General features: G+C 42.3%; 1 protein-coding gene across 3 annotated transcripts in view; it reads right to left on the bottom strand.

Moving 5' to 3' along the window:
• The window catches only part of CNTNAP5 (contactin associated protein family member 5), a 409,890-nt gene that overhangs the window by 199,205 nt on the left and 195,612 nt on the right, over positions 1 to 15,073 (bottom strand). For all 3 annotated transcript variants that reach the window (XM_054043237.1, XM_054043235.1, XM_054043236.1), the window contains 2 exons: positions 9,652 to 9,855; positions 5,635 to 5,819 (listed from right to left, as the gene is read on the bottom strand). In XM_054043237.1, the coding sequence (XP_053899212.1) occupies positions 5,635 to 5,819; positions 9,652 to 9,855 (389 nt within the window). The remainder of the gene's footprint in view (positions 1 to 5,634; positions 5,820 to 9,651; positions 9,856 to 15,073) is intronic.

Here is a 15,073-nt window from a genome sequence, read left to right as displayed (position 1 = left end):
AACCCAGAAATCAATATCAATTACAGTGCTGAATTATTGAGAAAACAATTTCCTTAGTGATCAGTAATAATTTGAATTACCAAACTCATGGTTTTCTTACATTTAGCGAGGCCTTTAATCCCCTAAATTTGCTGAAAAAAGCTTCCATTAGACTGCATTGTCTTCAGCATTAGGCTGAAATGCTAGAGTAATTCAAATGCAAATGGAAGAAAAAAAGTCTTGGTGAATTTTGACCCTTATGGGCCAGATCCTGAGCTAATGTAAACTGGCACACCACCATTGAGGTGCATGATGGGTTTACACCATTTGAGAATATGGTCTGTAGTGCCCATGGAAAGAAATTCTTTGGAAAGTTTGGACTAATTAAACTTCTTTATACTGCACTGGGGCAACAGCTTTTCTTAACTCAAAATACCTCCCAGCATCAACAGTGCACCAAGAACTAGAGATTCAGAGTATACTGAAGTTGAGAAATTGGAAGAGCTAAAAGATCAAATAGTCAATTCTCCCAAACAGTTGGAGAGTTTCTTCTCTAGGGCATTCTTTTCAGGGGTTTTCTCCATTCCAGTTTTAGGATAGTCTTTGAAGCATGTATGTTAGATCTCACCATTATGCTGTTTCACCTGATATCCAGCCTACGTTTTCCTTTTCTTAAATTGCATTCCTTAACTCCAACTTATAACCCACCTACCATACCTGTTTTAACCCCCTTGTATGGAGGGGTCGTACATGGTTTAAATGTTTCCAGAAATTAATCTTGTTCTTACCACCCCTAGTAGTGGTTTATCCAAAACAAAGTTTTGTTTAAGTCTTTCCTCATGAGTCATTTCCGCACACTCTGCTACTCATTTTTGTTGCTTTCCTCTAAATCCCCTCCCCTCCACACACATATGCCAAAGAATGAAAGCGCCTTGCAAACACAATTAGAGGACTTACGTTGTTAAAAAATAAATAAATAAATAAATAAAAATATTGTCTATGATGTTTTTGATCAGTTCTGAAAAAATATCCAGAAAATGAAGGAAATTTTCAGAAAATAAAATGTTGACAAAGTTTTTCACAAAAATAATTATTTATGGGTTTTTTTTTTAAAGGGTCATTTTACACTAAAAAAATTTTGTTCAAAAATTGTCACCCAATTCTAGCCATGATTCTCTGCTTCAAGCGCCTCCTCATTCCCACTGTCGTAAAGCCTATATGAAATCAATAAATTGATGAAAGCTTGAGGGACAGGATGGTGAAGACTCCTAGCTGGATTTCCAGAAGTGCAGAGGACATCCAATTTCCTCACTCTGAAATTCTATAGGGCCAAGTGCAATGCTCAAGGTGCTAAAGGAGCACACAAGAAAGACTAGAGTTTGCGGAGAAGCTAAATGAATTCTGTGCATCATCTTCACTGCAGAGGATGTCAGAGGGATTCCCACACCTGAGCCATTCTTTTAGGTGACAAATCTGAGCAACTGTCCCAGACTGAGGTCTCAATTGAGGAAGTTTTGGAAGAAATTGATAAATTAAAAATTGGTAAGTCACCAGGACCAGATGGCATTCACTCAAGAAGTCTGAAGGAACTCAAACGTGAAATTACAGAACTACTAACTGACATATGTAACCTATTGCTTAAATCAGCCTCTGTACCAAATGACTGAAGGATAGCTAATGTAATGCCAATTTAAAAAAAAAAGGATTCCAGAGGCAATCCTAGAAAGTACAGGCCAGTAAACCTAAGTTCAGTACCAGACAAAATGGTTGAAACTATAGTAAAGAACAGAATGATCAGAAACATAGATGAACATGATATATTGGGGAAGAGTAAACACTGCTTTTGTAAAGGGAAATCATGCCTCATCAATCTATTAGAATTCTTTGAGGGTGTCAACAAGCATGTGGACAAAGGTGATCCAGTTGATATAGTGCATTTGGACTTTCAGAAAGCCTTTGACAAGGTCCCCCACCAAAGGCTCTTAAGTAAAGTAAGCAGGCATGGAATAAGTGGAAAGATTCTCACATGGATCAGTAACTGGTTAAAAGACTGGAAACAAAGGGTAGGAATAAATTATTAGTTTTCAGATTAGAGAGACGAAAATGGTGGGGTCCCCAAGGATCTTTACTGGGACCTGTGCTGTTTAACATATTCATAAATGATGTGGAAAAAACAGTTAACAGTGAGGTGGAAAAAAATTGTGGATGAGAAAAAAATTACTCAAGATAGCTAAGAGCAAAACTGCCTGAAAAGAGGTACAAAAGGATCTCACAAAACTGGGTGGGGGGGGAACAAAATGGCAAATGAAATGCCAATATGAATAAGTGCAGAGTAATGCATATTGGAAAACATAATCCCATCTATACATACAAAATGATGGTGTCTAAATTAGCTGTTAGATTCAAGGAAGATCTTGTAGACATCGTAGATAGTTCTCTGAAAACATCCGCTTAATCTGCATTCAGCAGTCAAAAAAACTAAACAGAATGTTAGGAACCATTACGAAAGGGATAGACAGAAAATATCATAATGCCACTATATAATCCATGGTATGTCCACACCTTGAACACTGCCTGCAGTTCCAGTCACCCCATCTTAAAAAAGATATATTAGAATTGGAAAAGGTGCAGAGAAGGACAAGAAAAATTATCAAGAGTATGAAACAGCTTCCATATGAGGAGAGATTAAAAAGACTGGGACTGTTCATTTTAGAAAAGAGATTACTAAAGGAGAATATGATAGATGTCTATAAAATCATGAGTTATGTGGAGTAAGTGAATAGGGAAGCGTTATTCACTCTTTCACATAACACAAGACGCAGAGGGCACAGGATGAAATTAATACGCATCAGGTTTAAAACAAACAAAAGGACTGTGCATTTGGTGAAGAAGTTCTTCAGTGTGTGAATCTCATTGCCATGGAATGATGTGAAGGCCAAAAGTATAACTGGGTTAAAAAAAAAAGAGAAAAGGAGAGAGATACGTTCATGGAGGATAGGTCCATCAATGGCCTTTAGCCAAGATAGTCAAAGATGCAATTCCATGCTCTGGATGTCCCTAAATATCTGACTAGATGCTGGGACTGGACAATAGGTGATGGATCATTTAATAATTGCCCTGTTTTCTTCATTCCCTCTGAAGCATCTAACACTTGCCACTGTCAGAAATCAGAATTCTGGGCTAGATGGACCATTGGTTTGACCCAGTATGGCCATTTTTACATTCTTATGAACCATCAGTCTCAGTTGGGGTCTCTTGACACTACCACAATACAAACCTCAACAAAGTGAACCGAAGCTGTAGGTTCTTATCAGTTTTAAGAATCAGACCAATATTTTATCTATTTATAACAACAACAACAACAAAAGAAATGTATTTGTGTATGTAAAACTTTGTATACATTTGACTGGATCCCTCTCCCCACCAGCTGTCATATGTCACTTGTCTTCTTAGATCTTAAGCTCTTTAAAGCACTTAACAAAATGAGGCCCTGCTCCTGACTGGGGTCTCAGAGTGTGACTGGAATATTAAATATTAATATAGAATAATGTAACATCATTTACAAAGAAGCATGGATTTGATTAGGATCTGTTACTAAATGAATCTACTTGTGAACTTCCCCAAAGTAGATCATGCCCCATCTTTCACTGAGTAGAAGAATCCAAGTCTTTTCGTAATCTCTTAGAACACATACGATGCTGTTCTGAGGTGATGGCTCTAAACAGCAAGGCCTGCATTTCTGTTATTGCCATGGCTTAAATCACTACTGCACAATACAGGAATATTTATTATTATTAGGAATAAGCCAGAAAGCTGCAATGACACCAAGGGACCTCTCAAGAGCTGGCCCATCCATACTTGAGAGCTACCTGCAATCTAAGGTTTCAGAGTAGCAGCCGTGTTAGTCTGTAGCCGCAAAAAGAACAGGAGTACTTGTGGCACCTTAGAGATTAACAAATTTATTTGAGCATAAGCTTTCGTGGGCTACAGCCCACTTCTTCGGATGCATATAGAATGGAACATATATTGAGGAGATATATATACACACATACAGAGAGCATGAACAGGTGGGAGTTGTCTTACCAACTCTGAGAGGCCAATTAAGTAAGAGAAAAAAACTTTTGAAGTGATAATCAAGATACCCCAGTACAGACAGTTTGATAAGAAGTGTGAGAATACTTACAAGGGGAGATAGATTCAATGTTTGTAATGGCTCAGCCATTCCCAGTCCTTATTCATTCCCTGCAACTCTGTTCACATATCTATTCAAGTGACATCATCATAGGACCTAATCACATCAGCCATACCATCAGGGGCTCGTTCACCTGCACATCTACCAATGTGATATATGCCATCATGTGCCAGCAATGCCCCTCTGCCATGTACATTGGCCAAACCGGACAGTCTCTACGCAAAAGAATTAATGGACACAAATCTGACATCAGGAATCATAATACTCAAAAACCAGTGGGAGAACACTTTAACCTGTCTGGCCATTCAATGACAGACCTGCGGGTGGCTATCTTACAACAGAAAAACTTCAAAAACAGACTCCAAGGAGAGACTGCTGAGCTGGAATTGATATGCAAACTAGATACAATCAACTCAGAATTGAACAAGGACTGGGAATGGCTGAGCCACATGTGCATAAGTGCTGCTGTTAAGCCATCTGGTTTCTGCACTCAGGACACGCTGGGAGTGGATCCTTTAAAGAGAAAAGAATCCAAAGTGCAGACAAGAAGCCTTTGATTGCACAACCGAGAGCGATGCCAGTGTAGTACATTCAAATAAGGATGACGGCTCTGGCTGTGCAAACACAACATCGTGCTCTGCACGGTCCTGGAACTTGCTCATCAGGAAGAGCACAATGAAAAGGAAAACAGGAAATATTCAAGTGGGGGTGGGAAATGGGAGTATCGTGGTTATAATCAGGAAATAGCTAACCATACACTTGATGAGACAGTAGTTCTAAAAGACTTTGCATGCACTTTTCAGAGAGTACAGGGCTGACCCGAGTAGTGGAGAGGGTGAAATACACCTCCCCGTGCCAGCCTGGCCTTTGAACCAGGTGTCCTGCTGGGGAGGATGCCTCTCCCGCATTCAGCACAAGGCAGCACTGGTGAAGGAGGGATCCCCTTTACCTCTCCTCCCTAGGTGCTTTCTAGTCACCTTCCATCTCTGTGCTGGAGGCAGCTGCAATCTGGCTGGACTATGCAGGGATGAGTTAAGGACAGGACCACGTTCTCTCTACTGTGGCCACCAGAGCTGCACATGTGCATGGAGAGTGCATAACACAACCATTGAAATAGTTGTAGAGTTGCCACTGTGGCACACACTCCCTCTGAATTCCCCCTTGGGATTCTTCTGCAGCATAATCCTTCCACCATGGAAGGCTGTGCCTTCTGAGTCCCAGATTAGTACATGGGCTGATGAACCTTCCAACTCGGCTTGCCCAGAGAGTGGCAATTTCCCTAGAGCATCAGACACACAGAGGAAGTGCCATGATTCAGGCTGGTTAACCATGAGAGGAGTTTTCGGGGAGAAGGAATACAGGTTAGAGAGAGATCGCTACTGCTGACAAAACCAGCACAGAGACTGTCTGCTCCCCGAGCTCACACCTGTCTCCAGAGATATAACCCAAAAGACTCAACACACCTCATAATCAATGTCCAGGTGATCTGAATCCCCCTTGGTTCGGAAATGCTGAGTGTGCTTGTCCACCGTGAAGTTCACTTGCTTGTTGAAGCGTTCGATGAGAACCGAGTGCCAATGCTGATCATCCAGGAGGCTGCCCAGGGTGACTGATGTGTGGCTGGTGCTGAAACGCAGCTTGGCATCTCCTGCGGGGGCAGATGCAAACAGAAGACACTGTAGCGAGCCCTGGACTCCTGAACCGAAGCATTAAGGCTTCTATGTCTATGTGCTAACTAGATGTCTAGAGTCCTGCCCCAAGAGAAACAGGGCCCAGGGTAAACCTGCCTTGGATTCTTCGGGGACAGTCTCTTCTTGGTTTGTTCCAATGTCCTGGTCAGGAATATATGGAGGGGGATTTTCCCAGATTGTTGCATAAATCGTCATACATGGCAGCACTGGCAAAATTGTTGTGTTGCCTGTTACTCAGCTCTGAAGCACAGTAGAGACCCTAACATTTTAAGAACACCATCTGGCTTAAACAAAAATCTGCCACCCATTAAAGGAACAGATGTAGTACAACTGTGGGTTTCCACAAACATACAGTCTAATTACTCTTGACATTTTAGTCATCACTTTTTTTTTTTTCTTCCCCATTTTAGCAACCCTCTCTGGAGAAAACATTTTAGACATCGTGTTTCTGGAAATATAAACAAGAATAGATATTTAGATAGTGCCAGATTTTGGTCTCCATTGCACTAGAAAAAAAAATGGGGAATAATTCCTTTGATGTCTGTGGAGTAACACCAGTTGCATAGAAGTGCAACCGAGATCAGAGTCCTACTCCAGTAAGAGAATAATCAGGCCCAGATCTCAATGAGCTAAGTGCTTTTCTATTTTCTAGCCAGGTTCCTGCCTTAAGATTTCAGAGCTTCTGGTCTCTACTGTGCATTCTTTTCTTTTCTATTCATCAGTGGAAATGGAAGGATGCACATTCCAAAATGATTACTCAAGCTGTGTATAAGATAAAAACCTTGGATCCAAAACCTGCCTCCCCTCACACACACACACACTCACTCAGTGGTAGTCAAAATCCAGATTCAAATTTTGTGGCTCATAAAAGCTCTATTTGAGGTTCCAGAGTAAACAGACATGTGATATCTCATAGAAATGCAACCAAATAAATAAAACTATGGTATCACACTCTTATTCCTAAATTAAAAGTAGAACTTTTTCTGAAGGAAGACGAGAAACCAACAGTGTCAGAAAACCCAGCGTTTCAAGCTTCCTTCTGAAATGGGTCTTTTGCATGCGTAATGCAATATACGCTTACAGATAATGAATAATAGGAATATAGCATTATCAATGCGACTAAAAAAACAAGGAAAAAAGATTAGTTGTGTACAAAGCCAACTAATGAGTTTATGTAAAAACAAATGAAGAGCCGTAGAAAATTGTTACTGGCGTTTTAAACAAAACACAATTAAGCACAAAGGGAGAAACGAGGAAGGAATTATTAACTGGGTTTGTTTTAATGATTTCAGTTGTTCTAATTGTCGGACGACTTTTGCTAACTCCCACGGACATAAGCTGAGAAGAGAAACAGGTGCTGACTCGTTTTACCCTGGCCTTGTATATGCTAGGGAGTTTTACTAAATCTTCCCGCCTTGGCTATGCAGGATTCAGCTCCACTGGTGATAACAAAAATGGGAGCCGTAGCATACAAGAGGCACCACAGCCTCTAGCATTTTAAGCACCAATCTCATGTAGATATACTATGAGTAGGGTTACACAATTGGTCCCACCACTGCTACCATCAGTGATCCTGATGGTGGGAAATCTGGGGCAACAGAACCTAAAGTAACCCATATTAACACAATGCCTTTGTCTCCTCTATTTTTCTGTATGGGAGTGTTAAAGTACAAGCATTAGGGGTTCATGCTTTTAGCCCAACGGGTCTGCGCTCTGTCCCGTCTGACAACACTTCCCGCAGGGGTCATCATACTAGTCCTGGTCTAGGAGACAGTGCGGGAAGGTTTCTACCTGATAAGAACCACATTGTTTTAAATCACAAGTATTAAATTGCACTAAGCCACAACCATGACTCAATGGCTACTGGGTTATTCACTATTATTCCCTGGTTTAAATCAAATCAACCACTCACATTCTGAGCCACTGAAGTGAAGCCCTGCAAGAGAGTAGTCAGCTGACAGAAAGAACAGATTTTCAAATACTCTCCATATAGATGTCCCAGTGCTGAGTTACTCAGGAGTTATGGCTTCTGCTAAAGGAAAGGCCAAGGGTTTGGGATTCCCCCCCCCCAATACTGTACAGAGAGAGTGTGTTCACTCCAGTGATCTGCCCTGTGGCATATAAAATCCAGCTGTGGAATGCTTTAGTACCTCCTGCCATTGAAGGTATATCTGAAGTATCCACTTGGGAAATGCAAACAGCTTTGTACAAAAGAAGAACTGAGCCAAACCTTCCCTCATCCCACAAACCCAACTTGACCACACACTGATGGGACTCCATGCCTTTGCACTGCCTGGCTCTAGCCAGGCCCAGAAGCAAAAAAGCACCAAAATACTTCAAGAACAGCTGTTCTCATGGCATATTCAGCCCTACAAAGAAATACAAGAAATCTCCCTAGAAAGCTTGTCCTGGTCACCTTTGCAGACCAAACACCTCTGAAGAGCTTTGGAGAAGCACCTACATTTTGGGGAGCTGATTCAAACTCCTGAATCCTTTGGGTACACCAGTTGCTAGTATCAGATGTTTTTCGTCTTGAGAAAGAATAGCACAAATCCACACAAGAGTTCACATTAAGTAACATCATTGCTAGATGAATTAGAACAAAAATCAGAGATGGCATCAGAACTTCAACAGTGCCTATGCAGCAAAGCAACCCTAAAGCCATTTTAACTTCTATAAGGATATCCTTAAGAGGGGCAGAGTCACTTTAGTGGCTCCTAATCCAAACCTCCACACTCTCAGTGTGAGGGAGTGTCTCTCTTGAGTAAAAGGAGGCGTGGACAAGGCTTCCCTAATCTCCAGCAATCCTTGACTGCCAGAACATCTCCTTGGGGTCCTGGGCAGCAAAAATAAGCTACAGCAGCGCTGAGGTTGCTGTAATTTGCACTAGGAGTTCAGATTGGTAACAGGACTCAGAGACCACAAAGGTGTCTTAAAATCACCTTAAATAAAGAAAACATTTATTTTATTGAAAGCTAACAAAGCAGGGTGGTGGGAGGGAGTTTTCCCCTGCAACAGTCTGATATTTTACGGGGGGGGAGGGGGTTGTGCTACTGGTCTGAAGCTGTTTTGATGCAGGTGAATTCTGCTTTCCAGCACATGCCAACATTTTCCCTTAGGTTTCTTTTCCTTTGTCTGAATGTATAGCAATGACAACACAGAGGCTAACATGCCTCCTCCAAAACGGGGGTTCTGTTACAGGGAAAGGAAGACCTGTTTTCAGCCTGAATGGAAACTACCCAGCCTAGACTTATTGCTTGAGAGCAGCCACAGACGCTGTGAGCCGAATGCTAAATACGACTGGATGGCTACCTGCAGAGCTTGGACAGATCCCTGCTCTGAAATGATGAACTTAAAAAGGAATCATTCTGTAAGCAGAGAGAGGAAATTGTAGTTGAGATTGCAACTGAATCCCCTGAGGCCTGATGTAGATTAAACAGGCAACAACAATATTTGCAGCTAGAAAAATAAAGGTAGTGCAGTGAGATAAATAGGGCACTGACCTAGTCCTCAGGAGACGTGGGTTCTATTTTTGGCTCTGCCACTGACCTGCTGTGTGACTTCAGGCAAGTCACTTGACTTCTCTATTTCCCTTCCCACCCTTTGTTTTGTCTCTTCAGACGGCAAAATGTTCGGGGCAGGTACTGTCTTTTACTCTGTGTATGTACAGCACCTAGCACAATGGGACTTGATCTCAGCTGGGGCATCTCAATGCTGCTGAAATACAAAATCATGAAAGTAAATGGAAAACAAATCTCACGTGAATGAATAAAAAATGTCAGCTCCTACCCAGGTTAATGTGCAAGGAGAGTTTCCCTTTCTGCAGCTCCAGTGTAATGTAGTCTCCGCGCTGTCCCTCTCCGTGGAATAAGACTCCATCCCCCTGCATGCTCTTGAACTTTAGGGAAACCACGTCTTTGAAGGTGCTCATCATTTTCTGATTGAATCTGTACAGGAGGGAACTTCTGCCATCGAAATCTGCTATGTCCGATTCTAAGGGGGAACAGAAGGAAGATGACAACATAAAGAGGAGTTCTTGTGGCACGTTAGAGACTAACAAATTTATTTGGACATAAGGTATCATGGGCTAGAACCCACTTCATCAGATATATGAAGTAAAAGATACAGGAGCAGGTATAAATACATGAAAGGATGTGGGTTGCTTTACCAAGTGTTAGGTCAGTCTAACGCAATAAAACAATTAACAGCAGGATACCAAGGGAGGAAAAATAACTTTTGAAGTGGTAAGAGAGTGTCCCATTACAGACAGTTGACACGAAGGTGTGAGTAACAATAGGGAGAAATTAGTATTGGGGAAATTAAGTTTAGGATGGCTTATTGTTAGTCTCTCTTGATTTCACGGGAGTTGGGGGCGCCCAGAACATAGGAAATACAGAAACCACCATACCGTGCCACACCTAATCCACTATCCCTTTCCATCAGCTTCTCTTATTTAGGCCATCATCCCTATGTAATTCTCCCCCCCCCCCCCAGCCCTCTTTTCATGATTCACAGCCCTTTTGTTATGTTAAGATTCCTTCATCTGCCTGCTTTGTCATCATACCAGACACACCACCACCACCAAAGCCATGTCCTGTCCTGTCCATTATTTACCTGCCAAGGACATTCAGAACAGCTAGCCACTGCTTCAAACGCACAGTCCCAGCTGCTGTTCCAGTTTTTCCTATGTTATGAAAGATCCTATGAAGCTGTATCTACACCCTAGATATTTCTCCCTCCACTTTTGTATCCAAATAAACATAATCTTACCTCAAATAAATATCCCTCCCACCTAGGGGTATCTACATGATGATGATGATTTTACCAAGCATGCCTCTGAGTGCTAATAGTCTTGGCTGGAGGTATCATTCCAAGGCTAGGTCAGAACGCTTTTAAAGGGGTAAAGCGTCTATAATTCTCAGAACCCATCTTAGCATCCACTCTACTCTCTGTTAACAGGCCACCTGGGCAGATTAACTGAGCTGTCACAAACATATCCTTTTGGAGCCACGTCACCACAGCTCGGCAGCAGGGACAGCTCTGCTTGTTCTTCTTTAGGCAAGACAAATTGGAGTGTGGGGCAACTTCAGACCAAGCTTCTCAGGAGTCCGCCTTTAAAAATGATGACAAGACTAGCAAAGGAGCCAATGATTCGTTGTCATGCACCCTGACACCAGTGACTTCTAGATGTCAGCATGATAGCATGTATACATGTTTGATATAACACTGATATCCGGCTAAATGTTTCCAATTGCAGTAATAATCATAGAAAAAACATGGGCTTGAGACAACTCAGCAGATACCTCAGAAACATTGTATTTAGTACCTCTATAGCACCATAACTCTCGGTAAAGTCCCATGTGACGTTAAGGACCAAAAGGAAGCACTGGAAACCTTGTAAGAAACAGGAATGCTGTGGTTGCCTCCAGAGTGCATCCCTTTGTGGCCCCCCATGGCCCTGCGGTGCACTGACCTCAGTGCCCACTCGGGTTCTTCCAGTCAATTACCCAAACCAGATTACTTCATGTGGTCTGGTTTATTAACTTTATTTAGTGAGTACAAACCACTCTTTAGTCTCTAAAGTTCTCACCCACTCTGGGCTCATATAAGAGTCCCAGGAAAGTTTCCTTCCCCCTATTCAGGAAGCCCCAGCCCCCCTCCTAGAGCTGGGTAATTCAGGCAGCTATTAAAGCCCTTCGGAGCACAGGGTTCCCCTGCTTTCCTCCTGGGAACTGGGTTGTAGTTTAGGTCACCAGCAGGGCCACAAACATCTACTGCCCCAGCTGACCCTTTTTCTCCAATTAATCCTTTCACTCTCAGACTGGAAGGGTTTAGCAGACAGACCTTCTCCAGCTGGAGTCTCCACTGCTATGAAGGAGGAGACAGCATATATGCTGGTCCCCTTCCCAGATCTCAAACCAATTGGCTGGGAGAGAGGGAGTTTTGCCCCGCCCACTCTGTAAGCCTCCTGGTCCCAGCCCTTAAAGAAACAATAACAGGTTCTCCTCTGCCCCTCCTCCCCCACTCCCTCTGCAAACACTTCTTATTCCCATGACTGCTTCATTTCTACCAATATCTCCTATTGCTTAGGTCCTTGTGTCCATAAGACCTCCCAAAATCTTAAAGGGCCATGACTACAGGATAGGGGTGGGCTGGCCCCTAGGTCCTACTGCCCTTAAGGGGACTAAGCCTGTCACAGAAATCTACTGTCTATTCAATTTCTGATGCATTTTGCAACATACAGCACCAAATTCTGCTCTTATTTATGCCCCTGTAACCCACTAAATCAGGAGCACTGCAGGAGCCCAAGTCAGAACAGGACTTGGCACCAGACGTTAATAAAAGATATCCAGATAAACATCCAATCTTTTAGATACTTATCCCAACTGAACCAAACACCTAAACCTTATCAGGTTCATGCATCAGTAGACATTTTCAGTTTTCCACTAGGCAACAGCATTACACATGCTTTTCGGAACCAGCCGCCGCCTTCTTCTTAGAGTATGCGCAATGTGCCTCAGGCAGCACATGACGAGGATTCATCACCGAGTCGGATCATCAGCTTCCCTGGCTTGGGCCGGGTACTGATGGGGAGTGTGACAAAAACACTGATCCATGCCCCGCACTGACAGTATCATGAAAAAGCTGTTATTGCAGAACTCTGCCTCTCTGTGGGGAACAAAAATCCCTGAATGAAACAAGAATATGACATATAAATGCTAACACTCTGACATCCAAAAGTCATTACTAGCAGTTTGCATGACAACAAATCATTGGCTTCTATTTAAACATAGAAAGATCCATCTCAGGTCAAATACAGACACTTCACAGCACCTGAAAAATACCCCTCTAAAGATGATGCCTTCAGTTATTCTGTTGGATATAAGGTATGTATAGAATCAATTTCTAGTAAAAGGTCAAATTTCATGAATTTTAAAAGGCTCAGAAGAAATACAAGAAATCTTTAGATCTAGTCTAGCCAAAACACTATGTAGAGAATAATTCTTCACTTCCCTCTAAGGAATAGACTAAATATCAGGTCTTTTATCTCTCTAAATTTTCAGATTCCTCCATCATCCCCATAAAATACTGACGGAAATTAGCAAAGTATGATGGACTGATTAAAGTAAAAGCAGTTCTTTTTTCCCTTTAGGACAGTGCCAGATTCCAAAACTATGCACAATATAGAAGATTTTCCATGTGTTTAAATATATATGAACATAGTGACTGTCAAAAAGGTTGAACCAAAAATTAAATTTTCCAATTTTTTTTTGGCAAATTGAAAGAAAAAAAAAAAAGGTTTGTTCAAGACATTTTGTTCCACTCAAAATAAAATGTTTTGTATTGATTTTGAGGGGGGGGGGGTTTCATTTTTTTAAAAGGAAAATTTTCTTTAATTTCAAAAGGTATTCAAATAAAAAAGTAAACACTTCATTTCAAAAGTGCTGAAACAAAACTTCGAGCTTTTAGGATTTTTTTTCCCACTGAAATTATTTGGTGAAATTGAAATGATTTCACAAAATATTTTGGTGATGCTGAATCTGCATTTTTCCACCAAAAAAAAAAAAAAAGTGTTGAAAAGTTTCACTCAGCTCTAATCAGGATACTTCTCCACACTGTCCAGATCCCAGAGTCATCAGAACTGGGCTAAAAATCTCCCAGGAAGTAGCATTTTTTCAAACAAAAATCCTAGTTTTTCTTGCTTCTGGCTGGGTTGGAAATAATGCCTTTCCTAGGGTAGCCATTCCTAGGTTATTGTAGGTATTTCTGCTTCCGACACAGGAGCAACGTGAAAACAGAAAAAGGTTACCAAGCTTTGCTGAAGTTCAGTTCAGGTTCTGGGTTTAAGGGTTGAGTCTGGGTTTTGTTAGTACAGGAGTTTCTTTTAAAACTCTCGATTTTTTGGAAACACATTAATTTGAGGAAGGGTTTATTGGCCACCAGGTTAACTCGAGCAGTTAAGGGTTACATTGTGCCTGCATCTGAGCAGCTGCTGTAGAAAGGGAAGAGGTACAGGGAGTCCACTGCACAGGAGGCAGAAATGATTTGTCCGCCAGCAGACTACTGCATGAAGAGAGATGTTGGCCAGTGGTGGCAGCCATGCCAACCATCCCAGAGGAAACATACCGGGGCAAGGAGAATGTATGGTCCTCTTCCATGAAGAAAAGAGCACCAAGACAGCTGCACTGGGGGGAAGAGTGTACATGCGACACCTTTTTAAAGAAGCTTCCCCTAGCTCTGAAAACAGTATGCAATACGCAAGCATAAATAACAAGCTTTACCCTCATTCCACTCTTATCATTCAGAGTCTGGAGAGGCATCTTCAAGGCATCTGCAGTTGCAAGGGGAGGCGGCAGTGGATAGGGGGAATGCACAATCTCATCCCTCCCCCAGTGCCTCCACAAAAGAAAGACACCTTTATTTTACAGCCCATGTGAGTCCTACTGGCAGAGCAAAGATGCTCCGAATGGATATATCTCTGAACTGGCCTTGCTAGCCCCACTCCTGCTGCCATTGCGTGGGAACCAAACTCCACAGCAGATAAGGGAGTGTAGGAAGCATGTGCCTCGGTCTCTATACACCTTACAGTTTCACTGCCCGCAGTCTAGGGAGTGAATCTGACCGTCCACCTCCACAGCCTAGAGCTTGAACAGCATGCTTCGTCTCCGTCACCAGGGCGTGGTGTCTCTTAAGAAGCAATAATTGGGCCATTAGTCTGACGCTAGCAGTTATGAAAACTTTAGTGACCTCACCTCCACCCCTGGGGGCTCTCTACGGTGCATTCCTTTTATCTCATGGCATGAAAAACATGTGTTTTAGAAGGAAAGAAAAATAAAAAAGGTCCAGCCAAGAGCTTGTAATTTTTAAAAACACAGAATCACATTGTATTCCCCGGAGCGCTGCCCATGAAAGATTTTTTTTTTTAATCTCCTAGAGCTGGAAGGGACCTTGAAAGGTCATCGAGTCCAGTCCCCTGCCTTCACTAGCAGGACCAAGTACTGATTTTGCCCCAGATCCCTAAGTGGCCCCCTCAAGGATTGAACTTGCAACCCTGGGTTTAGCAGGCCAATGCTTAAACCACTGAGCTATCCCTCCCCCGTAAGATGAGAAATCAGAGCCCTGATCTGCAAAGATGAAGAGCTGTAACTCCCCAAAAGAAGGAGATTCTCACATCCCATTGCATGATCGCCCACAGTTTCCCAGCCTGTTA

Source organism: Malaclemys terrapin, chromosome 11, assembly GCF_027887155.1.
Source record: "Malaclemys terrapin pileata isolate rMalTer1 chromosome 11, rMalTer1.hap1, whole genome shotgun sequence".
In the NCBI taxonomy this organism is placed as follows: Eukaryota; Metazoa; Chordata; order Testudines; family Emydidae; genus Malaclemys; species Malaclemys terrapin.
This window is presented reverse-complemented; position numbering and strand designations above follow the sequence as displayed.